Here is a 27,786-nt window from a genome sequence, read left to right on the forward strand (position 1 = left end):
TCGAGACTTCACAAGAATGAGACAGACGCCAAATAAATACAAAGAACCCATAACTAGTGCAAGATATTCAGACATGAACCAGACAATATTTGAGAAAATCCCCTCCCTGGCCTGGATTTAAGAAGGTTTTGTGGTCTCCCTTTTAAATTACCTGCGTCCAAAGCACTTGTCTCTGACTCTGAACTTTTCTGTTCGTGTGAACCTATCAGATCCTGCATCTGTAAAGATAATTAGTAAAAATACATGTCAGCAATGTAGAAAAATTAGGGCTTTTGCCAGATCCAAAGGTGGTCCCCTCAAAATAAAGCTCATCTCAGAGCTTCCTCAGCAGAGAGTCAAAACCCTGTCTGGCGTGGGTTTATTTCCCTGCTCTTTGTTGGGTCATATAGAGGCTAGATAGGAGCCCTGTCTGCTGTGGGCTTATTTGCCCACTTTGTGGGGTTCTATAGGGGGTAGGAGCCCTGTCTGGTGTGGGTTTATTTCCTCGCTGTGTGTGGGGTTATACAGAGAATCGGAGCTCTGTCTGATGTGGGTTTATTTCCCTGCTCTGTGTGGGGCTATACAGAGAATCTGAGCTCTGTCTGGTGTGGGTTTATTTCCTCGCTGTGTGTGGGGCTATACAGAGAATCGGAGCTCTGTCTGGTGTGGGTTTATTTCCTCGCTGTGTGTGGGGCTATACAGAGAATCGGAGCTCTGTCTGATGTGGGTTTATTTCCCTGCTCTGTGTGGGGCTATACAGAGAATCGGAGCTCTGTCTGATGTGGGTTTATTTCCCTGCTCTGTGTGGGGCTATACAGAGAATCGGAGCTCTGTCTGATGTGGGTTTATTTCCCTGCTCTGTGTGGGGCTATACAGAGAATCGGAGCTCTGTCTGATGTGGGTTTATTTCCCTGCTCTGTGTGGGGCTATACAGAGAATCGGAGCTCTGTCTGATGTGGGTTTATTTCCTCGCTGTGTGTGGGGCTATACAGAGAATTGGAGCTCTGTCTGATGTGGGTTTATTTCCCTGCTCTGTGTGGGGCTATACAGAGAATCGGAGCTCTGTCTGATGTGGGTTTATTTCCTCGCTGTGTGTGGGGTTATACAGAGAATCGGAGCTCTGTCTGATGTGGGTTTATTTCCCTGCTCTGTGTGGGGTTATACAGAGAATCGGAGCTCTGTCTGATGTGGGTTTATTTCCCTGCTCTGTGTGGGGTTATACAGAGAATCGGAGCTCTGTCTGATGTGGGTTTATTTCCCTGCTCTGTGTGGGGCTATACAGAGAATCGGAGCTCTGTCTGGTGTGGGTTTATTTCCCTGCTCTGTGTGGGGTTATACAGAGAATCGGAGCTCTGTCTGATGTGGGTTTATTTCCCTGCTCTGTGTGGGGCTATACAGAGAATCGGAGCTCTGTCTGGTGTGGGTTTATTTCCCTGCTCTGTGTGGGGTTATACAGAGAATCGGAGCTCTGTCTGATGTGGGTTTATTTCCCTGCTCTGTGTGGGGCTATACAGAGAATCGGAGCTCTGTCTGGTGTGGGTTTATTTCCCTGCTCTGTGTGGGGTTATACAGAGAATCGGAGCTCTGTCTGATGTGGGTTTATTTCCCTGCTCTGTGTGGGGCTATACAGAGAATCTGAGCTCTGTCTGGTGTGGGTTTATTTCCCTGCTCTGTGTGGGGCTATACAGAGAATCGGAGCTCTGTCTGATGTGGGTTTATTTCCCTGCTCTGTGTGGGGCTATACAGGGGGTAGGAGCTGCAGTAATTCAGCCAAAACATCAGTTTGCTGTCACCAAAGACCCTTTGTGGTCTACACGCACAGCTTACAGCTGGACAGTTTACACCTCGGAGCCTACAACACCGGTTTGGTTGGGCAGCAGATTTTTTAACCCTTGCAATCTGCTTCTCATTGGGCGGGCCCCTGCCTGCTCAATATGGAAGAGCATATTCCACAAAGCCCATGGGGAAATTTTAGAACCACAGAAGCTGAGGGGACAGACAGCAAATACACAGAGAACCCAAGGGAAATAGGGGTATAATTGGCAACCTTTGTGTGGAAGCAGGGAAGTGGCGAGGAGGCAAATTCACCTAGCAGCCTGCAAGCAGTTTCTAGCTTGCAGACCAGAAGCAACAGTGCAGCATGAACTTGCAGTTCCCTTCATGGAGGCAGTTGAAACTATATCTCAGTTGAACTCAGGGACGTTCCCCAGCATAAAGTGTGGTAACTCTAAGATGGCCTTCGCTTACAAATCTATTGCATTGGATGTTGTTTGGGAAGAGGGAAGTCTTGACAGAGTTCAGATTTTGTAAATGTACTTTGATTAAAAAGGGTAATTTCTACATAACAGTGGGGGTATGTTTAGTAGTTCCTATAGATCATGATGGTCCTGTTCATGTATATGTCTGTTCTTTATTGTAATAAGTTATTAAGTGTTATACTATGACTGGGCCTGTTACTATTCTCACTGGGTGCATGTAGCTCCTCACACCATTCCTGTAAACACCACCATGAACCGGTGTTCCAGGTTGCGACATCCTCACAGATATCCGCTGGGTTCATGACACTTATCATCCTTTCATTTAAAATCACACTTTTCAGGAATGCAACTGAAACATTAAGTGAGAATTACTCTACTTACTTCTGCTAAGTTACCCTCCACATCTGGCAAGCTCAAATCAATGGCAGACAGCGAGGGGCTAAACAGCTGTAGAGGAGAGAAAACAAAGTTAGTTTTTAAGCTTCTACACAAGGACTCTGTTGTCCGAATGGATAAAGGCACTAGATTGTGTCACAGTACCATATAGCCCACCCACCTTGGATCTAATATAAATGTGAAAAGGTAAAGTCGCCATAGTCCCAGATGACCCCTTTGAGGGAGCGATCTGACCGATGGTGATTTAACCCGAGGATCATCATACTTCAGGCGAGGGGCAAGGTTGAGAAGGCGGGGCCTTCATGAATAACCTTAGTCAGTACAGGAATTGAACCCACGCTTGGCGTCGCTGCGTATCACGAACCAGCCATCCAGCCAACTGAGCAAAACTGACACTATTAATAAATGTAATAGTGAGTTGAATATCGCAAAATGTTTCAAAGAAGACCACAAGCTCCAATTTCCACTCAGCACTCCAAGGACAGGGTTCATCAAACTGATTTGAAGTGTGCTTGGATATTCGCTGTTCTTGATTTTTCTTTATATTGTGGTCATATTCACATCTGGCCATTTTTTGTTAAAGAGAATGGTGGTGGTGGTTCTCACATGGTGCAGACTCGATGGGCTGCAGGGCCTCTTCTGCACTGCATGATTCTATGAGAATGATTCAATTTTGAAGGAGTGGCCAGTGAGGCTTTTCTTTGTTTGTTGGATGTTGGCATCACTGGCTAGGTCAGCACGCACTGTCCATTTCCAATTACCCTCGATAAAATGGTGGTGAGTCGACTGCTTGAATACAGCTAAGTGGTTAAGAGTCATGCTGGTGTCTTAGGTAGGCCAGACCAGGCAAGGACAGCAGATTTCCTCCCCTAATCAGATAAGCCATGATCTTATTGAATGGCGGAGTAGGCTTGAGGGGCTAGATGGCCTACTCCTATTTCTTATGTTCTAAAAGGACATTAGTGAACCAATTGGAATTTTACAAGAAGCCAGTAGTTTCATGGTTATATTCAATGTGAATTACATCAGTAAATTAAAATTCTGGAGAATTTAAATTTATTGTTTAGAATAGCAGACAGTGGAAACAAACTCACATCCAAGAGCGTGCTGGATTCCATGTTGAATGACTGCCCGGATAGCAAGTTCTGTAGATTATCCAAGCTCGAATCAATTCTATCCAAGTGATTGTAGAAATCGGTCCTACACAAGAAAAGGAAAATTCATTTGCTAATTTCAATATCTTTAATTTTCTGTCTCATGATCCTTTATACATTTGCTGAATCACTCTCCTCACCATTTCAAAATAATTCCAGGAGGGAAATAAAAGACACGTGTGAATTTAGAAAACATGGGGGAGAAGGACAGATTCCCACGTCAAACATTGCAAAGCTGCACAGATGATAGGTAAATGGAAGGAGTGGCATGGGGACTGAGTGCAGGTATATGTCTCCAGGATTCCTGTGTTTCGGCGATGGAAAGCCATCAAAATGGTTTCTAAGTGCTGCTGTGTGCATGTGACAATTCCAATTCAACAACATTTTTTTAAAAAGCTATTCAAAAGTTCCTCTTTCAGCACCTGGTCTTAAACATCGAAACAAAGAGAAAACAGGAGCAAGAGGTGGCCATTCAGCCCTTTGAGCCTGCTCTGCCATTCATTATGATCATGGCTGATCATCCAACGTAGTAGCCCGATCCTGCCTTCCCCTCCCATATCCCTTGATGCATCTTCTTCCAGTCAATGCATGAGGGCAAGACATGCCATTTACTGTCTCAAGATAGCAAGAAAATTGGTGCAGCTTTACTGTGTGTCTCCCCCAATCTTGCCTGTCGTCTGGGTTGGGCTTTTTGACTCTGCCACTTTAATCAGACATTTAAACAACGAGAGGAAACTGCACTTGGATTTCTCGAGATAGAAAAGCCCACAAATACACAGCATCAACCTAAACAGTCAGGTTATCGGTTCAGTTATTCTTTAGAATGCAGCAGTGAGCATCTCCACCCACTATCAATCTGCCCTGCCTTTTCCACTTCATCTTGGGTAATTCAATTTTCTTTTAAAACCCGTCACAACCAGGTTTCCGCACATCCACTGGGAATGAATCAAGTTCTGAAACATCAAATTCTAAACTAGTGGCAAAATTTTACCACAACTAACAAACATCAGCTGACAGACAGGACCAGGTACAAAATACCCAGACTTCACTCAAATAGAGCTGAGCATTCACACAAACAGATTGCTGGAAAAACTCAGCAGGTCTGGCAGTATCTGGAGGGAGAGCGAACAGAGAGCAGATGTTGTCGGGCCTGCTGAGTTTTGCCAGCATCTGTAGTGTTTTGCTTATTCTAATTGAGCAGTAAATGCCATGTATAAAATACCACAGCCAGGAGCAGAGGCAGCCACTGCTGGCGAGAGAGAAAAATGCTGGAAAATCTCAGGTCTGGTAGCATCTGTAAGGAGAGAAAAGAGCTGACATTGAGAGTCCAGATGACCCTTTGTCAAAGCCCAGTCACTGCTGGGTTTAAATAGCAATTCAGACACGATAGAGACTGGAACTGGACATAATACACTTGCTACGCCCTTGGGAGAAAGGCTGACTGCATCCAATACCAACATCACATCCAGAGGGTAGAAAGCTGGCACTGGGCATTAACACTAACATCGCCCTAAAACAGTCAAGGCTGCCCTGCTGCTCTCTGAGTGTTTGATCCACCTGTGGTGTACGTACTCGGATGGAGTTTTTCCATAGATTATTTCCTGCTCCTTCTCTAAGGCAAAGGGATGTTGAGAGGGAATTCCGAAATAGTGTGTGGAGTAAGAAATCTTGAGTATATTCATCTGGAAAAATTTCAAATAACAACAATGTATACTACAGGAGAAAAAGGTGCTAATTGGCTGACTCTTTTCTGTATAGTTGCCCACTGCTCTCTCTATGGCAACATCATGGCCAGAGTTGACTTGTCAACCACTCAGCATGCTTTTCGCTTGATTGTTTGAAATTTGGCAGTGTTTTGTTGGAATGTAACTGGTGATAACATTGGATCTGTTGTAATGTGACCAATGATAACAAGCTGTAAGGATCAGCTGACCAAGTAAACCATGTAACCAATGACAGAATGATGTGATGACTCAGTATAAATTAGAACATGTTGGGAATTATGGGAGACTGGGAATGACCAAGGGTGAGGCGGAGCTTCTTTATTAAACTTTTTCTTTCATTTATAGGTTGGAGTTATATTTTTATTGTCTACATTTGAAGAGTTCCTTCTGCATTAACCCGTTTGTCCTGATGAGTACAAGATGAAAAGCTTCAGCAGTATGTCTCTTTTCAGTAATAGGAAATCTTCAATTCCCGAAACTGTGGTGAGAATCCCAACCCAAATCCTCTCCCAGCAACTAGTAGGACTGGAAATGATGCTGAGTGTACAGGAGTAGATTTTATTAGGATAAACTGGGTAATAGAACGCCAGTATGAATGAGAGAGAGGAAGAAATGCTCATGTGGCAAGATGGGGGGAGAAAAGTGATGTGATGTCTGGTCAGTGGGCTGAATATGGAGCAATGTTCATTTTACCTCTGAATTTAATCCAAAAATTATATCCATCTCAAAACTGGCTAAACTGCAAACTAAAATAATTTTGGTGGGAGATACCCTGGAGACACAGAACTGTGTGGAGTTGGGGATCAGCAGGTGTTAAAAGTATGTTTCCTGCATCTCTGGATGACCAACATTCAGCATCTTGTTCAACTTTCAAAAGCAAGGGTACTCATCTCTAGAATGCTGCTGTATCTGCCGACAATAGCAGTGAACACATTTGCAAAGTAACTTGTGTGAAGTGTTTATGATGCAGTGTTTACTTAATCAAATATCACTGTCTCATGATATCACCAACAAACAAGCGATTCCTCCGACTAATGCTTCATGTTGAATCAAGGCATGTGACAGGGCTTCCAGAGGCTTCTCACTCAATAGAGCCAACAGTGCCTCACACCAAGCTGGCCTATGGACACAGCACCACAGGGTTAATGTACAGTGAGCACACTATGAGGAGAGTAGTCAGAATACACTAAACATAAACAACTAGCACAGGGTTTAGTAGATTAACACATTTGAAAAAAATATCCACAACACAGGAAATCTGCTTTTTCTCTTGATAATACATCACCGTGTCCATTAGCACTTGGAAAATATTCCATATTACCCTCAATGGCATCACTGAAATTTCTGCGTACCTACTCAGCCATATCCCTTGGCACTCAGCATTGCAATTTAGAAAAGGTCTTTCTCTTGGACTGCTGAAGAAGACTTCAAGCATTGGTGGTGTGTCACTGGTGGAGCAATGGAATGATGAATTGGGGGGGGGGGGGGGGGGGGGGGGGTGGGTGCGGTTGGGGTCACTGACTTTAATGGTGTTTTCACGCCCCCCCCTACCTCCCAGAAATAAAATGTTCGAACAAGAACAGCAATGAGACTTGCCCTCAATCTATGGCATATAGTCGGTGAGCTGGAGATTTAACACAGACACGTTGTGCATATCAGGGAGACAGCAGTGCAATAGAAATGCTAACCCTATCAGTGCTCTGGGGTGAGTAGAGGAGGAAAGACTGGAGATAACATTATTGACCTCTGACATCTGCTGGGCTTGAATCAAACTGAAAGATATAAACAGAAGGTCATGCTAGACACTATGAGAGACAGCAGCAACCATTTCCCAAACCCCAGCAACATATTCTGCACCACTTTACTATAGCAATTCAAGCTTGAGGTAAAAGATAAAACACTATGAACTTATTTAAGGATTGCTCAAGAGTTAATGCAAGAGCATCCAAGATTCTGTGGGTTGCTCAGGTGTTTACCCATGGTCCGTGCAGGTCCGTATCTTTCAAATTCTGTACATCGCAGGCTGATGCCGACAGATTGTCATTGCATGGTTAGGGAGTGGCCACCCAAGAGCAACAGCGCTCTGAGGTGCCTTTTCCAAACTTCCACAGGACAGCAGCAAGGAGGGAATACAAGTGCAAACAGGACACAGCCACCTGGGCTCAAGGTGTTGGTCAAATAGGGCTTGGGGTTCTAAATGGGGAGATCTGGTGGAAGTCTTGAACTTCTCGGTGGTTGACAAAAAGAGGAAGCAGTTTGAATGCTCTAGATGCTGTATTCTCTAGATCTCATTTCTGTGGGCAATTATATCACTTATTCAGCTGTGTTAAACTGTAGAGATCAGGGAACAGGTTGGTGAGCTTAACATGTACGAGCATGGATTTGTGAAGTTGAGATATAACTTTATTGGGATGTGGTGTAGGGCTGCAATCATGTCAAAGAGCAGACCACAGCCATGCAAGGAGGTAGAAACATAGGACACAAGACATGAATGCACATGGAACAAGATGATCTTTATGTAAAAATAAAAGGCAAGGTTCAGTGCAAAGTTGTGTTTTGTTTCTTGTTAGCGCACTTGGCTGAGAAAGTGGTACAACTGCAGTTATGCCTCAGGTTCCCAGGACAGATGACTTAGACCACGTTCTCTGAGGAGTGCAAGGAAGAAATGCGCTCCATGTGAATCATCATCTCAGATGAACTGGAGAAATTCTGCAGATCTGAGGCTCACTTTTCTTGTGGATTATCATGAGCACTTATTCAAGGTCAAACCGGTAGAATCAAATCATACAACAAAGGAAGCTTCAGCCCATGCTATGCTGACACTTTCAAAGGGCTAGTCTCATCTCTCCATTGTCACCCTGTAATTTTTTTCCCTTCAAGAATCTATCCCTTTTGTAAGTTCATACTGAATCTGCTTCTGCCACGCATGCAGGCTCCCAATTCCAGACTTGCTGTGTTAAAAAAAAATGTTGCCTCTGATTCCTGTGCAACCTCAATCCGCATTTCTTGGTACTAAGCATTCCATCATTGAAACAGTTTCTCCTTAGTCTACTAAGGAGAGTTACTGCCCTTGACAACAAGGCAGCATTTGAGTGAGTGTGGCATCAAGGAGCCCTAGCAAAACTGGAATCAATGGGGATCAGGGGGAAATTCTCCACTGGTTGGAGTCATACCTAGCACAAAGGAAGATGGTTGTGATTGTTGGAGGTCAAACAGCTCAGCTTCAGTAACTCACCTCCTAACTCTACAAAGCCTGTCCACCATCCACAAGGCACAAGTCAGGAGTGTGATAGAATACTCCCACTTGTCTACGGTAGCACAATGGTTAGCACTGCTGCCTCTCAGCGCCAGGGACCCGGGTTCGATTCCCGGCTTGGGTCACTGTCTGCATGGAGTTTGCACATTCTCCCCGTGTCTGCGTAAGTTTCCTCCGGGTGCTCTGGTTTGCTCCCACAGTCTGAAAGACATGGTTAGGTGGATTGGCCATACCAAGTTCTCCCACAGTGTACTCAAACAGGCGCGGTATGTGGCAACTGGGCGATTTTTACTGTAACTTCACTGCAGTGTTAATGTAAGCCTACTTGTGACACTAATAAAAAAATGTTAAAAATATGAGTGCAACTACAGCAACACAAGAAGGTCAATACCATCCAAGACAAAGCAGCCCACTGGATTGGCATCCCATCCACAAACATTCTTTTTGATATCAGCCCAGCAATAATTTTAAGGTTCTTACCTCTTGTTCTCAGCTTCCCCACTAGAAGAAATAGTTTCTATCAACCCTATTAAGTCCTTTAATTAGATCACCCTTTAATCGTCTCCATTCAAAAGAATAATTCAACACTGAGAATGGGTTGTTGGGTAGAGCAGTGGAGATGTAACACTAGAATTAGAACCATAGGATACCCACCCTGCAGAAAGAGGCCATTCAGCCCATCAAGTCTGCATCAACCCTCTGAAAAATGTACCCACCCTGGCCCCCCCACTCTACCATATCCCCGTAAGCCTGCACGTTTGCCATGGCTAATCCACCTTACCTACAAATCTTTGAACACGAAGGGACAATTTAGCATTATATATATATAGAGCCAATTACATTAAAAAATCCTTCCCAGATTCTCGCTCAATACGTCAGTGACTATTCTCTATTTATGGCTCTCGTTATGGATTAACCCAGAAGTGAAAACAGCTTTCTTTAAAATCAACCCAATCAAATTATTTCAGTTTTAAAGACCTCCAAGAGGTTGTCCCTTACCCAGGAGAAATGGCCCCAGCTTACTCAATGTTTCCCAATAGTTGTATCCTCAATATCTTTGTACATCTTTTCGGCACATTCTGTAGCACTTCAATATTTTACTCTGCAGTATGGAGAGCAAAACTACTCAAGAGTACACCAGGTTTAGGGCTGCAGAGGCTTGTTACTGGTAGTCCAGATGCCTAATTAAAGTTCAAATTCACCATGACACCTGGGTATTTAATTCAGCTAAAATCAATAAATCTGAAATAAAAAGCTAATCTCAGGACTGGTGACGATGAAACTACTGAACCATCATTAAAACCCATCTGATTCACCAATGTCCTTTAGGGAAGAAATCTCTGCCCTTACTTGGTCTGATCTACAAGAAAGATCTCTGGTCATTTGGAGTATTGTGAGCAGTTTTGAGCCCCGTATCGAAGGAAGGATGCGCTAGCCTTGGAAAGGATCCAGAGCAAGTTCACAAGAATGATCCTTGGAATGAAGAGCTTGTCGTATGAGGAATGGTTGAGGACTCTGGGTCTGTTGGGCAGCATGGTGGCACAGTGGTTAGCATTGCTGCCTCACAGCGCCAGGGACCTGGGTTCAATTCCTGGCTTGGGTCACTGTCTGTGCAGAGTCTGCACGTTCTCCCTGTGTTTCCTCCAGGTGCTCCGGTTTCCTCCCACAGTCTGAAAGACGTATTGGTTAGGTGCATTGGCCATGCTAAATTCTCCCTCAGTGTACCCAAACAGGCACCGGAGTGTGGCAACAAGGGGATTTTCACAGTAACTTCATAGAAATCATAGAATAGAAATCATAGAAACCCTACAGTACAGAAAGAGGCCATTCGGCCCATCGAGTCTGCACCGACCACAATCCCACCCAGGCCCTACCCCCATATCCCTACATATTTACCCACTAATCCCTCTAACCTACGCATCTCAGGACACTAAGGGCAATTTTTAGCATGGCCAATCGACCTAACCCGCACAACTTTGGACTGTGGGAGGAAACTGGAGCACCCGGACAAAACCCACGCAGACACGAGGAGAATGTGCAAACTCCACACAGACAGTGACCCAAGCCGGGAATCAAACCCAGGTCCCTGGAGCTGTGAAGCAGCAGTGCTAACCACTGTCCTATCGTGCCGCCCACTTCATTGCAGTGTTAATGCAAGCATACTTGTGACTAATAAATAAACTTGCTGGAGTTTAGAAGGATGAGAGGGATCTTATTGAAACGTACAGGATGCTGCGACATCTGGATAGAGTGGATGTGCAGAGGATGTTTCCACTAGTCGGAAAAACTAGAACCAGAGGGCATAACCTCAGGCTAAAGGGACGATCCTTTAAAACAGAGATGAGGAAGAATTTCTTCAGCCAGAGAGTGGTGAATCTGTGGAACTCTTTGCCACAGAAGGCTATGGAGATCAGGTCATTGACTGTCTTTAAGACAGAGATAGATAGGTTCCTGATTAATAAGGCGATCAGGGGTTAGGGGGAAAAGGCAGGAGAATGAGGATGAGAAAACTATCAGCCATGATTGAATGGTGGAGCAGACTCAATGGGCCGAGTGGCCTAATTCTGCTCCTATGTCTTATGGTCTTATCAGGGCTGGACAAAAAAATGCGAGCCGTGCCAGCATTCTGTGAAGGAGGTGACAAAAATGATTGACGAGGGAAGGGCCGTGGATGTCGTCTACATGGATTTTAGTAAAGCATTTGACAAGGTCCCTCATGGCAGGCTGGTGCAAAAGGTTAAATCTCACGGGATCAAAGGTGAACTAGCCAGATGGGTACAGAACTGGTTTGGCCATAGAAGACAGAGGGTAGCAGTGGAGGGGTCTTTTTCTGATTGGAGGTCTGTGACTAGTGCTGTTCCGCCTGGTCTGATTAGTAAGTTTGCGGACGACACAAAGATTGCTGGAGTTGCAGATAGTGAAGAACATTGTCAGAGAATACTGCAGGATATAGATAGGCTGGAAAATTGGGCGGAGAAATGGCAGATGGAATTTAATCCAGATAAATGCGAAGTGATGCATTTTGGTAGATCTAATGCAGGGGGTAGCTATACAATAAATGGCAGAACCATCAGGAGTATAGACACACAGAGGGTGTGCAAGTCCACAGATCCTTAAAGGTGGCAGCACAGGTGGAAGTGGTGGTGAAGGAGGCATATGGCATGCCTGCCTTTATTGGACGGGGCATAGAGTATAAAAGTTGGGGTCTGATGTTGCAGTTATATAGAACGTTGGTTAGGCCACATTTGGAATACTGCGTCCAGTTCTGGTCGCCACACTACCAGAAGGACGTGGAGGCTTTGGAGAGAGTGCAGGAAAGGTTTACCAGGATGTTGCCTGGTATGGACGGTATTAGCTATGAGGAGAGATTGAGTAAACTAGGGTTGTTCTCCCTGGAGAGACGGAGGTTGAGGGGCGACCTAATAGAAGTTTATAAAATTATGAAGGGCATAGATAGGGTGAACAGTTGGAAGCTTTTTCCCAGGTCAGAAATGACAAACACAAAGGAGTCACAAGTTCAAGGTAAGGGGGGCAAGGTTCAACACAGATATGCGGGGGACGTATTTTACACAGAGGGTGGTGGGAGCCTGGAATGCACTATCAAGCAAGGTGGTTGAGGCAGACACGCTAGGATCATTTAAGACTTATCTAGATAGCGACATGAACAGACTGGGAATAGAGGGATACAAGCGGATGGTCTAGTTGGGAACACATGATCGGTGCAGGCTTGGAGGGCCGAAGGGCCTGTTCCTGTGCTGTATTGTTCTTTGAAAGAAAATAAGTTTTGGTCTCTGGATAAATCTAATATTACCTCCCTTTAATAGTAACTAGCTTGGTATTTTGTTTGCATTCTCTATGGCCTTATTTACTCACTATTACTACTCTTATTTATTCCAATATCTCCCTGCACCACTACCCCATTGGGTTTCTTATCCTTCAAGCAATAAGTTGGGTCCCATCTGAATGGGGAGGGTGGAAGGAAACAGTAGATTTTCTCTGGATGAGTGAACCAAGATGGACTGAGGTCCTTTCCCAATCTGTATCTATCTTCCAAATCAGCTTCAAGGTGCTGGTCTTGGTTTCTGAAACTCTTCAAAGCTATGACTATCTAGGGAGATTGCGACACAAAATATGCTATACATTCCAACTTCAGAATGTTGAGGGGTGATTTGATAGAAATATTTAAAATGATTAAGAGATTCAATGAGATCGAGAAACCACTTTCTCTGGTGGAGAATCCAGATTGAATATCAGAGTTAGGCTGTTTAGGAAGACAATTAGGAAGTACTTTTTCCATGGTGGAAATTCGGAATTCTCCCACATCACCATTCAGTACTGCATCAACATGTATGCTAGTAAATGTAGTTCTGGACAGTTCACTGCTCAAGAGGAGGTTGGTGTGGAGCACAAACACTGGAATGTACAACTCGGGCTGAATGGCCTGCATCTGCACTGTACGTTCCATGTAAAATGCTGCAGGCCAATCAAGATAGGCAGATTTTTGTTGCTGAAAGGAATATGAAGCAATGATAGGTAAATAGAATGGAGGTACAGGTTAGCCATAATCTCAATAGTGAAACAGGTATAAAGGGTTGAGCGGCCTAGATATTTTGATGTTTAGTTTTGTTCTCCCTTCGCCCTATGATCCATCCAAGACTGAAATTTAGAGGCATGACCCATTATTCAGTGTACAGTGAGCCTCTGCAGTTCAGTGCTTAGATTTCATTGTTTTCAGCTGTCTGTTATTGTGGGGTGAAAACTAAATTGACCATAGCAATGGATTGAATTGGCTTCTTTTTCATGGTTTTTTATGTAGAATGTAGAAGCACAGTGTCTTTAAGAAATGTACTTTAGTCATGTTTCTTGTGCTGGATCTGTTTTAGCAGTTTTAAAAAAATTGGTGCTCCTGGGAATGTAACCGGCATCCGCTATTGTTACTGCAACAGCTCAATTGATCTTAATTGCTAGAATATTTGTTTTAATCAAGCCTAATACTGTTCCTGTTATTTTAGTGTTTTTCCCTGGGGTTTTGTAGAGTTGGGCTTGATTAGGATTATTGACAGTGAACAAATCATGTGACTGGGTGGGGCTAGACTTACAGACAGAAATCAAGCTTAGATGCTGCTTGGAGTTGTGAGAGAGCAGTGCCTCTCTTTTCCTCTCAGAAGTGTAGACTGAAATCTGCCACGATGTAATCAGCAACATCTATTGTTACTGCAACAGCATAACTGGTCTTAATTGCTTGAATTTGAGATTTTGCTGTTTTGGGGGTGGATCTTTCTCAGAGATTCTGCTGTACGAGAGTCAGAAGACAGGTGTCTGTTTCTCTGTTAGCAGGTGTTAAAAGGTTGGAAATCTAGCATCCACGTATGCATATCTATTTTTGGTGCTAACTGTTCTGAAGAAGGTATTGATGTCTATGGAGTACTGCTTAAATTGGAACAATAGAGATAGATAGCTGTTAAGAATTATACTTTGTCATGTTGAAGTATTTTAATTGGTAAAAGTTACACTAATTCTTTGTTATCTTCTAACTGTGTTCTTAAATAAGTTTGTTTTGATAAAAGCTGCCAAGTGAGTCAATTGAATCATATCTGGAGCGAAACATCTTATGCTCACACTAATGCCAAAATCAAAAGGAAAAGTTAGGGTCTGGGCTGAGTTTCTGATCTGGTCCCCAACAACAGAAACAGGGCATTCAGCTCAACTGGACATGCCATTTTTATCCCTACATGCTTGTGTACCTAGCTTCAAGAAGGACACTACCTTTCACTTGATGGCCCAGTTTCATTAAATTTGGAGGATGTGACATAGGCATTGCTGATGAGGCATTTCTCAAGTGTCCCGATACACAGTCCAGGACTCACTGCAGTACAGGAGTGTGGCGATGACAACTGCCCTCTGCACTCGGACATTTGTTGTCTAACACTTGCTGCCATGGTTGTAGAAGGTGGAGCTGGCACAGCTGATCCACTGTGGGACCTTCTTGTCAACAGTTGCTTTGAGAGGTGGCTGCCAATGGGAAGTGTTCAACATATTCCAGAGTCTCTCCGTTAACATATATAGCAGGTAGAGAATTAGCCTGTCCAGGAGTGGACTGAAACAAGTTTTCTCTTGGCAATATTCAAGGACATGTCAAATTTCCTGTACGCAGGATTGAAGACATCAAGCCAGAAGCAACGATGTAATCATGACTAGATATTTTGTTTCAAAGATTTTGGTTATGCTACAAACATTGACCAGAGAACCTGTCCACATTTCTTTGAACTAGGATCATGGGGTCTTTTATGTCTTGCTGAAAAAGGTGCATGTGACCTCAATTTAATACCTGATCCAAAAGATGTCCGCAGGACAAGGGGCTACTTGTTTGAAAAAAAAGTACACAGTACATGAAGTCATTCTTGTTAATTGCCCAACCTTGGCAGGGCAAAAAGACAGAACAAAACTGGATGGGGAGGGTAAACCTAAGTGAACTGGCTGCTGTCACATGCTTCAAGTTGGCTGTTTTGAGAAGCACTGGAATAAGCTTTAGTGCTGTAGTTTCTGGAGTGAGTTGACGATGTAGCTTTGGGTGTGGGAAGATGGCCGGATAGAGAAATATTTGAAATATACAGTTGATTCTGCTGACAAATCACTGAAGGTGTCAGGACAGGTTGAGAAATTAGTTAAAAATACAAAGACACATGGGATTCGGAACTTTATAAATAGAGGTAGAGAGTATAGAAGCAAGGAAATTATAGTGAACCTGTATAAAACACTGGATCAGCCTCAACTGGTGTATTGTATTAAATTTGGGCATCCGGCCTTGGGAGAACATGAAGGGTTGAGAGAAGGTGCAGAAAATATTAATGAGAAAGGTTCCAGGGATGAGGGATTTCAGTTATATTGATAGGTGGGAGGAGATAGGATGCCCTCGCCCTAGAAGAGAAGGTTGACAGGATATTTAATAGAGATGTTCAAAATAATGGAGGGGTCTTGACAGAGTAGAGAGCTGTTCCCACTAGTTGATGGTTGGGAACCTGAGGACACCATAGAGGGATATGGGCCAAATGCGGGCAATTGGGATTAGTTTAGGGGTTTTTTAAAAAAAAGGGCAGCAGGGACAAGTTGGGCCGAAGGGCCTGTTTCCATGCTATAAACCTCTATGACACCAAAATCAATGGCAAAAGAACCAAGGTGACAGGAGGAAAAATGTTTTATGGAGTGCACTGTCGGAGAGTGTTGGGGAGGGAGGTTCAATCGTATATTTCAAGAGATTGGATAATTATAAGAAAAAAATTGCAGGTTTGTGTGAAGAGGGTAGGGGGTCTAGCTTTCAATTCCAGATTTGTCAATTGAAGTTAAATTCCAACAGCTGCCATGGTGGGATTTGCAACTTTTGTTTTTGATTTGTCCTGGTCCCCCCATGCCGACACTATAGTTAAGAAAGCCCATCAACACCTCTAATTTCCCAGAAGACTAAGGAAATTTGGCATGTCAGCTACGACTCTCACCAACTTTTACAGATGCACCATCGAAAGCATTATTTCTCGTTGTATCACAGCTTGGTATGGCTCCTGCTCTGCCCAAGACCGCAAGAAACTACAAAAGGTCATGAATGTAGCCCAATCCATCAATCAAACCAGCCTCCCATCCATTGACTCTGTCTACACTTCCCGCTGGCTCGACAAAGCAGCCAGCATAATTAAGGACCCCACGCACCCTGGACATACTCTCTTCCACCACCTTCCGTCGGGAAAAAGATACAAAAGTCGGAGGTCATGTACCAACCGACTCAAGAACAGCTTCTTCCCTGCCGCTGTCAAACTTTTGAATGGACTTACCTCGCATTAAGTTGATGTTTCTCTACACACTAGTTATGACTGTAACACTACATTCTGCACTCTCTCGTTTCCTTCTCTATGAACGATATGCTTTGTCTGTATAGCGCACAAGAAACAATACTTTTCACTATGTGCTAATACATGTGACAATAATAAATCAAATCAAACTTTGTTCCCAAAGCATTAGCCTGGGCCTCAGGGTTACTAGTCCTGTGGTATTACGATTATGACACCACCTTCCCAATTACATTGCATTTGAGATATGGTGATATCAGTACAATTGTTTTAATTTATTTGTTCATGGAATGTGTGCTTCGCCAGCTAGGACAGCATTTATTGGCCACCCCAATTGGCCTTGATGGTGGTAATGAGTTGACATCTTGAACCGATGCAGCCCTGTGACTTCGATTTAAAATGTGCAAGATTACGCACATGACACCAATTGTATTTCAAAGGAAAATCAGGAATTCATCCTGAATGCCATTTAGGGCAGCTCTCTTGTAAAAGTGATTACACAAATGCAAGTTAATTAAAAATGATAATGTGTTGGATGGAAGCTTCTCCTCCTGAGGGTGTATTACCTGTTGATGTACAGCTTAATTCTGGTGCCAGCTTTTCCTATTTTAATTTTTGGCCTCAACTGCTTCCAAATTTGGACATCACACTAAGATACTGAAGCAACCTGTGTCCACATCTGTCAAGACTTAGACAACATGCTTAACCTGATAAGTGCCAAATAACATTTGAATCACACCATCACCAGGCGAGGAATATCTATAACAAGAGAGAATCGAATCAACACCTCCGCCTCCCCGTTATCCCCACTCGCGCCACACAAGTACCAGGCAGTGATAATCTCTGAGGGCTAATATTGACCAGAAGTTTAATTGGACTAACTATATAATTACTGTGACTCCAAGAGCAGGTCAGAGGCTGGGAATCCTGTAGTGAGTAACTCACCTCCTGACTCCCCAAAGCCAGTTCACCATCTACAAGGCACACGTCAGGAGCATGATGGAATACTGTCCACTTGCCTAGATGAGTGCAGTTCCGGCTACACTCAAGAAGCTCAACACCATCCAGGATAAAGCAGCCCACATGATTGGCACCCCATACACTGTTGCTTTGATGGTGGATACCTTTTGCAAGATGCACTGCAGCAACTCAACAACAGCACCTTCCAAACCAGTGACCTCTGCTGCCTCGGACAAGGGCAGCACACACCTGGGAGCATTGCCACCTGCAAGTTCCCCTCCAAGCCACTCACCAACCTGGCATAGAAATATCAGTGTTCCCGCACTGTTGCTGGGTCAAAATCCTGGAACTCCCTCCCTAACAGCACTGTGGGTGTAGCTACACCTCAGACTGTACCGGTTCAAGGCAGTGGCTAACTGAACTCCTCAAGGGCAATTAGGGCTAGGGTAACAGACCTGAGCTTCCCCAGTGATGCTCACAGTACAAGAAAGAATTTAAAAAGCTGCTCACTGGATATCAACCTGGGAGGGGAACCCAGCCACTAATCCATGATAAACTGTTGAATTCTCAGTGAGAATTTCTTCCCGACATGCTGTGCTTACTTGTCAAGACAGGCCACGCTGAGGCACCGGTCCTCGGGTGGAGGTTGTGCAGCGCTGGTGTCATTGTCCTCCAGAATAGAATCAATGAAGGTTGATGGTGAGAGCGGTTCCTCAGTGCCACTGACAACAGGACTGATCTCCTCAACCTCTGCGTTAGTTGTAGGACTTGGAGGCTCTTCTTTAATATGGATCAACGGACTAGCCCTGGAAACGGCAAGAAAAAGTGGAAGGAAGGCAATACAGATGGGAAGGGGAGAAGCAGGAGAGGTGAGAGAGGGGAAGGGGCGCACAGAAGAGGAGGGAGAGGGGCACAAGAAGAGAGACTTTTTATAGTACAGATTATTTTGCACTGTATATTGTGCAAACTAACGAATGGGCCCAAGGCCATCACTTTCAGCCTTGAAACGTGCCCAGTTTACCTCAGATCACCCTGGACTGGCAAAGTAGATCTGAGCAACAGGTGAAGCTAGCTGTTTATGGCTGAGACTATGCAGTAGCGGTATCTGCCACTAACAAGATGCTGCTGTCAAACCAAATCAACGTTCTGTCTATTACATAAATGAGTAATGTTTTATATGAATTTTAGTGCCAGTGTGATGCGGTTAAGCAGACTGTATATTCCAAAGATAAGAAAGTTGTATCAGACAGCTCATCCCAGACGCTATTTGCAACAGACAAGGTACAGATCATATCCAACTAGCCCATGTTTACAAAACTCAAAACAATTTCCAACATCAGATGTGAGTCCATGATTGGACAACATTTGCTAAATAAACCTCAGCTAAGAATTAAGCTGACAATCAATTTAAGATCATCAGTCGAACTCGCAGTGTGGCACGCACTGGAAGAGACATAATTAATGCACAGAGCCTTGTTCTTAGTAGACAGAAAGAACATGTGCATATACTGTGCCTGTTTTAACTAAACAAAGTAAGTGATAGCCATTTGCTGGTTCATTATTCAACGCAAGACTTTGACCAGTGAGTCAAGCTGCCTGGTTTAAATTTCAAACAATCCTTGGCAGTTAACTGTCAATCATCATCAACAAGTGCATTTCCCATGGAAAGACCTCTATCAATCAGATTCCACTTGTGAACCAATCAGCACTCTTTTTCCCCTACAGTAAAGATGCATTGTTTTCCCTGACACTGGTATTCTTGCAAACTGTCCTGAAGAGTGCAAGACAAAAAGCTTTGACCAAATAAAAGTCTATTTTCAACAATGCTCAAGTTTTGTACTGTATGTTCAATTCTGGGCACCAGAATTCAGGTAGTATATCCAAGCCTGAGAGAGAATGCAGGGGAGATTTACTAGGATCGTACCACAGACGAAAGGCTGCATTCACATGATTACACAAGTGAAATGGGATTGTTTCTCTTGGGAGGTTTAAGGAGGTGTTAAAAATCATGAGGGGCGTTAAATAACAAATACAGGGGAAGAAACTGGTTCCACTGATAGATGGGGTCAGGAATCAGAGGGTCAAGCTTTATCATTACTGGCAGACACAAGGTGAGTTTGTTTTCCTTCCATAGTGAGTTATGATCATCAAGAATTCACAGCCTAAAAGGACAGTGGAAGCAGATTCACTAATAAATTTCAAATTGGATAAATATTGAAAGGGAAAACTCAATTGACAGCTCAAAGTGCTGACACAGGCATGGTTGATACAGCACGGAAGGAGAATATCGTTCTCCAGCAGTACCCCTGAACTAACTGGTCAACCTTCCCAGAGTACAGCTGCGTCACAATGAAATGAAACCATTTTGCTGGTCTTGTTCGGTGTGCTGATTGAACAGATGCCTGATGAACAAAGATGGTGGAGAAAAATACTTAGATACTTGGTGTTGTTGACACAAACTTACCTTTCCACGTTTAGAGTCGGAGTGAGTGAAGGGGTGCACTGTGCCAGGTCTGTTATGTCGGAAATAATTGGGCCACAGAGAGTAGAGTTGTCAGACGAATAGCAGTTGTTTCCTGGAAAATTTGTGGATGTCTGCTGGAAAGAGAAGCAAGGACAGAGATGAAATGTCTAGCAGCTGACTAGTATACCCAGGTGGTTCAAAGCTAGATAATTTGTGCTGCTCCTTCATCAGGTACGTGGTGAAGGAGCAGTGGTCCGAATGCTCGTGATTTCAAATAAACCCGTCGGACTTTAACATGGTGCGAGAGACTTCTTAACATTCTCTAGGGAAGAGATTCCCACAGACCAATGACCCGGAGAGAAAAGAAAATCTCTTCATCTCACTTTAAAAATGTCCAGTTATTCAGTCTGTCAAATCCCCTCAGGATCTTATATCTTTCAATAAGGTCACCTCTCATTCTTCTAAACACCAATAGGTGCAGGCCCAAACTTGCTTCATAAGATAACCCTTTCATCCCATGAATGAGCCGAGTGAACCTTCTCTAAGCTACTTACTTCAAATCCAACTTTATATTATTTCGAAGACAACCAAAACACAGCATCCCGATTTGACAGGGATGTTTAAAATCACGAGGGGGCTGGACATAGGAAGTAGGAGTAGACCATTTGGTCCTTCGAACCCAGTCCGCCATGCATTTTGATCACGGCTGATCATCATTTTCAATATCCTGATCCCCCCCGCCCCCCCATCTCCCTATATCCCTTGATCCCTTTAGCCTCTAGAGCTTTATCTAATTTCTTCTTGGTGGCACAGTGGTTAGCACTGCTGTCTCACAGCGCCAGGGACCCGGGTTCAATTCTGGCCTCGGGTCTGCACACTGTGTACAGCTTGCACATTCTCCGTGTCTGCGTGGGTTTCCTCCGGGTGCCCCGGTTTCCTCCCACAGTTCAAAGACGAGCTGGGTAGGTGGATTGGCCATGGTAAATTGTCCCTTAGTGTCAGGAGGACCAGCTAGGGTAAATGCATGGGGTCATGGGGATGAGGCCTGGGTGGGTTTGTGGCTGGTGCGGACTCGATGGGCCAAATGGCCTCCTTCTGCTGTGTAGGATTCTATGATTGAAATCAGACAACGTTTGGGCCTCAACTACATTCTGTGGCAGTGATTTCCACATATTCACCACCCTCTGTGCGAAGAAATTTCTCCTCACCTCAGTTCTAAAAGATTTACCCCGTATTCTCAAACTATAACCCCTAGTTCGGAACTGCCCCACCATTGGGAACATTCTATTTGAATCTACCCTTGAATTTCATAAGTTTCTCAACAGTAGATAGGAAGGAACTGTTCCTGCTTGTAAAAGGATCAAGAATGAGAAGATACAGATTTAAAGCTATTTGCAAAAGAATATGAAATGAGAAAAAAACTTTTTCACACAAGTGGTATAGGTCTGGAATTGCCTGGAAACAAGGTGCAGATAGGGTCAATCCAGGCATTAAAGATGATTGCTTGAATAGAGACAATATGCAGGGGCGGCACTAAGTTATGATGCTTGTTTTGAGTGCCAGTGTAGACACCCTTCTGCATAGAACATAGAACAGTACAGCACAGAACAGGCCCTTTGGCCCACGATGTTGTGCCGAGCTTTATCTGAAACCAAGATCAAGCTATCCCACTCCCTATCATCCTGGTGTGCTCCACGTGCCTATCCAATAATCGCTTAAATGTTCCTAAAGTGTCTGACTTCACTATCACTGCAGACAGTCCATTCCACACCCCAACCACTCTCTGCGTAAAGAACCTACCTCTGATATCCTTCCTATATCTCCCACCACGAACCCTATAGTTATGCCCCCTTGTAATAGCTCCATCCACCCGAGGAAATAGTCTTTGAACGTTCACTCTATCTATCCCCTTCATCATTTTATAAACCTCTATTAAGTCTCCCCTCAGCCTCCTCCGCTCCAGAGAGAACAGCCCTAGCTCCCTCAACCTTTCCTCATAAGACCTACCCTCCAAACCAGGCAGCATCCTGGTAAATCTGCTCTGCACTCTTTCCAGCGCTTCCACATCCTTCTTATAGTGAGGTGACCAGAACTGCACACAATATTCCAAATGTGGTCTCACCAAGGTCCTGTACAGTTGCAGCATAACTCCACGGCTCTTAAACTCCAACCCCCTGTTAATAAAAGCTAACACACTATCGGCCTTCTTCACAGCTCTATCCACTTGAGTGGCAACCTTTAGAGATCTGTGGATACGGACCCCAAGATCTCTCTGTTCCTCCACAGTCTTCAGAATCCTACCTTTGACCCTGTAATCCACATTTAAATTAGTCCTACCAAAATGAATCACCTCACATTTATCAGGGTTAAACTCCATTTGCTATTTTTCAGCCCAGCTTTGCATCCTATCTATGTCTCTTTGCAGCCTACAACAGCCCTCCACCTCATCCACTACTCCACCAATCTTGGTGTCATCAGCAAATTTACTGATCCACCCTTCAGCCCCCTCCTCTAAGTCATTAATAAAAATCACAAAGAGCAGAGGACCAAGCACTGATCCCTGTGGCACTCCGCTAGCAACCTGCCTCCAGTCTGAAAATTTTCCATCCACCACCACCCTCTGTCTTCGATCAGATAGATCCGGCATCTCCACATCATTTCGATCAGATAGCCAGTTACCTATCCAATCGGCCAACTTTCCCTCTATCCCACACCTCCTTACTTTCATCATAAGCCGACCATGAGGGACCTTATCAAACGCCTTACTAAAATCCATGGATATGACATCAACTGCCCTACCTTCATCAACACACTTAGTTACCTCCTCAAAAAATTCAATCAAATTTGTGAGGCACGACTTGCCCTTCATGAATCCATGCTATCCCGGATTAATCCGCATCTTTCTAAATGGTCGTAAATCCCATCCCCAAGGACCTTTTCCATCAATTTACCAACCACCGAAGTAAGACTAACCGGTCTATAATTACCAGGTCATTTCTATTCCCTTTCTTAAACAGAGGAACAACATTCGCCATTCTCCAGTCCTTTGGCACCATCCCCGTGGACAGGGAGGACCCAAAGATCAAAGCCAAAGGCTCTGCAATCTCATCCCTTGCCTCCCAAAGAATCCTAGGATATATTTCATCATGCAGTTTACCAATTCTGTGGATGTGGTTCCAAGATCCTGTAACAGCGGCAGTAAAACTTCCCTACTTTTATCTTCTATTCCCCTTGTGATAAACATCAAAATTCCATTAGGCAGTGGTGAAAATTTCAATGGATCCAGCATCAACATCCTTTTCTTTTGGAGGAGCAAGTTTTTGATGTCCACTGCTCTATGTGGAAATTTGCTCTTTGCTTTCACTACTGAATAATCTAACACTCATTTTAAATTTTGTCCCCTTATTCTGAACTCTTCAGAGGAAAGAGCCTCTGTGCATCGACTGCATTGAATCCTTTTAACTACTTTCTTCAGATCACCCCTCAACGTTTTAAAATCAAGACAATAAAACCAAGTCTCTGCAATACGCCCTCGCAATTGAACCCGGACAGCTCCTGGATCATTCTGGTGAATCTGTATCCCATGCCTCCAAGGCAAATATATCATTCTTGAGGTATGGTGCTGAAACATTTATTGCTGGACTGCAGATGGGATCTGACCAAGACTTTGCAAAAATGACGCATAACTTGCTAACTTTTGAATTCTCCCCTCAGTTTGTTTTGGCCAGAATTTTCCTGTCAGTGGCAAAGTATGCCACTGACTGCACCAAAAAAATCTATATTTATCTGCTTTGGAGCCAACTGCAGGACCTAGTATTGGGAGAAACAGTGAAATCTTTGAGATTTTGCACTGCCAGTAAAGTCACATTCCCTCACAACGTCACAAAAGGTGAAGACATGCCCCTCAAGGCAGTGTTCAGCTCAATGATCTGTGAGTAAAAGCAGTTATAAAAGTTTAAAAACATTTGTCAGGGTCTATCCCCTGGGTATCACAGTACTTGGCTCCTCTCTCCTCATCCGCTCCCCCCTCAGCATGGTAGAGTACTACCAGTATGAGGGGGAACAGCAGCTCAGCCAGTATCGACAGTGTTCAGAGAGGAAACTAAAGAATGGAGATGACAGATTATATAGGCATCCGAGAGAGAAATATGTGACCACATGCAGCAATAGAAGGAAAAAAATGAAAACTCAGAAATCCTACAGTGCAGAAGGAGGCCATTCGGCCCATCGAGTCTGCACCGACCACAATCCCACCCAGCCCTACCCCCACATATTTTACCTGCTAATCCCTCTAACCTATGCATTTTTTTTTAGAATTCTAAGGGGCAATTTTTAATCTGGCCAATCAACCTAACCCGCACATCTTTGGACTGTGGGAGGAAACCGGAGCACCCGGAGGAAACCCACGCAGACACTAGGAGAATGTGCAAACTCCACACAGACAGTGACCCGAACATCGAACCCGGGACCCTGGAGCTGTGAAGCAGCAGTGCTAACCACTGTGCTACCGTGCCGCCCTGTAATAAAAAAAATTTGTTAGCGTGGAATAGAAAGCTGCCCAATTCTTTCCGCACAAGATAAGGAAACGTTTCCTGGATAAGCACTTCCCAAAATACAAGAGATGCCAAGGTCTGATTGAACAGTAAACAAAACTGTATATGCACTGCTGCAGGCTTTTATTGTCCTCTGCATCAATCTAAAGCCCTTCCTTCAGTTGACCTTCTTTAATCCATCCTTCGCCCTGCCCTTCTCAAACACTTCCCATCAATAAATTTGTCACGAAGCGCATTCTACTGCTGCGAGCCCCAATTTTTTGCCATTTCATTACTTACAGGATTAACTTGCAATGCAAATAGTGTCCTGTGATGGCGGTCACAGGTTACAGACTTTAGTTGGGACACTGGGGAAAGTTTCTTGTTATCATGAGCTTCTGTATATTTTCACCAACTGTCCACGTGTAACAACAATGCATACAATGTCTCATCATTTAAATATACATGCAGATACTTAACATGCATTATGACACTTACCGTCAGTGCTGACGATGCTTGCAGGGGTTCCAAAGAGTATGGACGATTGTACTTTGGCATGGAATGCGCTGAACTGCTGTCATTTAACATGAGGGGACTGCAAAACAGCAAAACAAGTCAATGTTGACGCAAGTGCACAAGAGCAGAATTCTCAGGTGAGCTAACCAAACTAATTCCACTTTTTAAAAAAAAGTTTATTTATTAGTCACAAGGCTTACATTAACATTGCAATGAAGTTACTGTGAAATTCCCCTAGTCGCCACATTCCAGCGCCTGTTCGGGTCAATGTACCGAACCAGCACGTCTTTCACACTGAGAGGGGAAACCGCAGCACCCAGAGGAAACCCACGTAGACACAGGGAGAACGTGCAGACTCCACACAGTGACCCAAGCTGGGAATGAAACTTGGTGCTGTGAGGAAGCAGTGCTAACCACTGTGCAGTTCAGATGGTATGAAAGATCCCATGGCTCTATTTAAAGACAGAATGCTTTGGCCATCCCTGTCTCAAACAACCACAAAAGACAAAATTGACGAAGGGTCATCCAGACTCGAAACGTACAGGTCCCTACGAAACCCCATAATCACTGCCTGCCAATCAGAAAAAGACCCATTTATGCCAATTCTTTGCTTCCTGTCTGCTAACCAGCTTTCTATCCATCTCAAGAATTACCTGCAATCCCATGTGCTTTAACTTTACACAGTAGTCTGTTACGCGAGACCTTGTTGAAAGCCTTCTGAAAGTCTAAATAAACCACATCTACTGGTTCTCCTCGGTCAACTCTCGTTACATCCGCAAAAGACTTCCAATCAAGTAAAGTATGATTTCCCTTTTGTAAATCCATGCCAACTTTGTCTGACTATACCACTGCCTTCCAAATGCTGAGTTATGAAATCCTTGATGACAGACTCCAGCACCTTCCCCTGTACCGACGTTAGGGTCACTCACTGATTGACAGTTCCCGGTTTTCTCTCTACCTCCCTTTTGAACTGTGGGCTTACATTCGCTACGCTCCAATCTGCAGGAACCAGTCCAGAATCCAAGCATTTTGGAAAATAATCACCAATGGATCTACTATTTCCAGGGCCACTTCCTTAAGTACTCTGGGATGAAGAGGATACTTTGGGATAATTCACATTATCTTCCAGTAGCTTGTTTTCCTTTTCCGTCTTCACCAGTTTTACACTGCACGCACTTGCCTCCATTCTTTTCTCATTAACTGATATTTCTAACTATCCACCAGCCCTTCGTAATGTTTGACCGAGACTTTCGGCTGCTGCATCTGGGTCATCCTGACTCGAAGTAACAACTCCCCACAGTGTCTATCTGGTAGCAAAATCCACATCCAACGTATCAAAACACCCACAATCCAAGTAAGACATGCAAGTTTTAATGGTTTACTTGCAGTAAACCAGTGCATGAATGCCACTCTCTTGTGATCCTAAGCAGTGGGTTACACCTGAACAGACAGCAATTTAATTCCCTTCACAGTGCACTGATAATTAACTCAACATACTCACATTTTCCTCTTCACTCCAATGACTCTGTTAGATTGCACAAGTGAAATCAGGAACTGAATCAGCTGAAAGGAGGACAAAAATAATGATTTATTATTTACTCAAGAGCAAAACACATCAATCTAATAAGAGCTATTGCACTATTAGATACACCCCTTTTCTCAGTCCCACACCCAAAGAGAATCCTGTTACTTCATCAGAGACCATCTGGTCTCTCAACTTCAAACTCAACAGAATCCCTCTGTAGCCCTCCAGCAATAGATCCACTCACACTGCCCAATAGATGGACCCAGTACAACCCATCCAGAGTCATCCCACACCCAATCACACTAGCTGATGGCTACTGCACACTCATTGACAACCTAGCAATACCTGGTCCAAAGCCAGCCCACCCCTGCAACTTACCCACTCATGACAAATCTCTCACTATATTTTCAGACTCTAAAAACCAATGCCACATCTCAAATGCAAACTATTAGCCAATATCTCCATTGACAACTTCCTATCTGTAACTTTTCCTCATAGCAGACCTATCACCTGACGAGCAGACAGCCCTTCTCTTCCCCATTACATCCCCCTCCTCAATAACACTCTCTTACTATATGGATGGACACCCTCTCCTTGGCATTAATCCTCCACATAATGAACAGCATCTCCCATAATTTTGCTTGGCACGTTTTTCACATCTGCATAAAACTAAACCTATTTTCTACTTAACCAACCATCCTGCCAAAGCAACCTCTGCCCCCATACCAAATCAGAAAGATATATAGGAGTGGAAGGTGAACCTGCGCTACACACCCTCAGCTCAGCTGAAGTCACAGGGCAGCCGCTTGATAATGAAGAGTCCACTGGGAAGGGCCATAAGCAACACAGTCTAAAAATTAGAAATTTCACACATTAAACAACAAGGTGTTAGTTCATCAGCTAATGGAGGGAAGGATGCAGAAAGTTCATTTGTTTTTATTTATTGAATACCAAGTAATTCCAAAAATTGAAGAGCCACAGCAATGTGGCCAACTGCTCTCTCAGATGCCTTTGTCAGCCACCAAGTTACATCAAAGAAGATAGTTCACCAATACCTGAAAGAGCAATCAGCGAGAGGGAATAAAATACTGGCTTTGCCAGAGTCGCAAACATCCAGTGAATGAATAAAACAAAAGTGAAGAACACTTAGCCCAGCATCACATTTCCAACCCTTCATCCCAAGG

At 44.0% G+C, this 27,786-nt stretch overlaps 1 protein-coding gene across 4 annotated transcripts in view; it reads right to left on the reverse strand.

The window, feature by feature from the left end:
* hsf1 (heat shock transcription factor 1) overlaps window positions 1-27,786 on the reverse strand; it is a 71,986-nt gene that overhangs the window by 2,540 nt on the left and 41,660 nt on the right. Inside the window, exons 6-13 of one of the 4 annotated variants that reach the window (XM_078230113.1) lie at window positions 26,579-26,640; window positions 25,060-25,156; window positions 20,030-20,160; window positions 18,168-18,371; window positions 7,200-7,283; window positions 3,728-3,833; window positions 2,619-2,684; window positions 152-218 (exon numbers count right to left, since the gene is read on the reverse strand). In XM_078230113.1, the coding sequence (XP_078086239.1) occupies window positions 152-218; window positions 2,619-2,684; window positions 3,728-3,833; window positions 7,200-7,283; window positions 18,168-18,371; window positions 20,030-20,160; window positions 25,060-25,156; window positions 26,579-26,640 (817 nt within the window). Of the gene's footprint in view, window positions 1-151; window positions 219-2,618; window positions 2,685-3,727; window positions 3,834-7,199; window positions 7,284-18,167; window positions 18,372-20,029; window positions 20,164-25,059; window positions 25,157-26,578; window positions 26,641-27,786 lie in introns of all 4 variants that reach the window. The other 3 variants (XM_078230103.1, XM_078230121.1, XM_078230131.1) reach the window with 3 other exon arrangements.

This window comes from Mustelus asterias, chromosome 2, assembly GCF_964213995.1.
Source record: "Mustelus asterias chromosome 2, sMusAst1.hap1.1, whole genome shotgun sequence".
Lineage (NCBI taxonomy): Eukaryota > Metazoa > Chordata > Chondrichthyes > Carcharhiniformes > Triakidae > Mustelus > Mustelus asterias.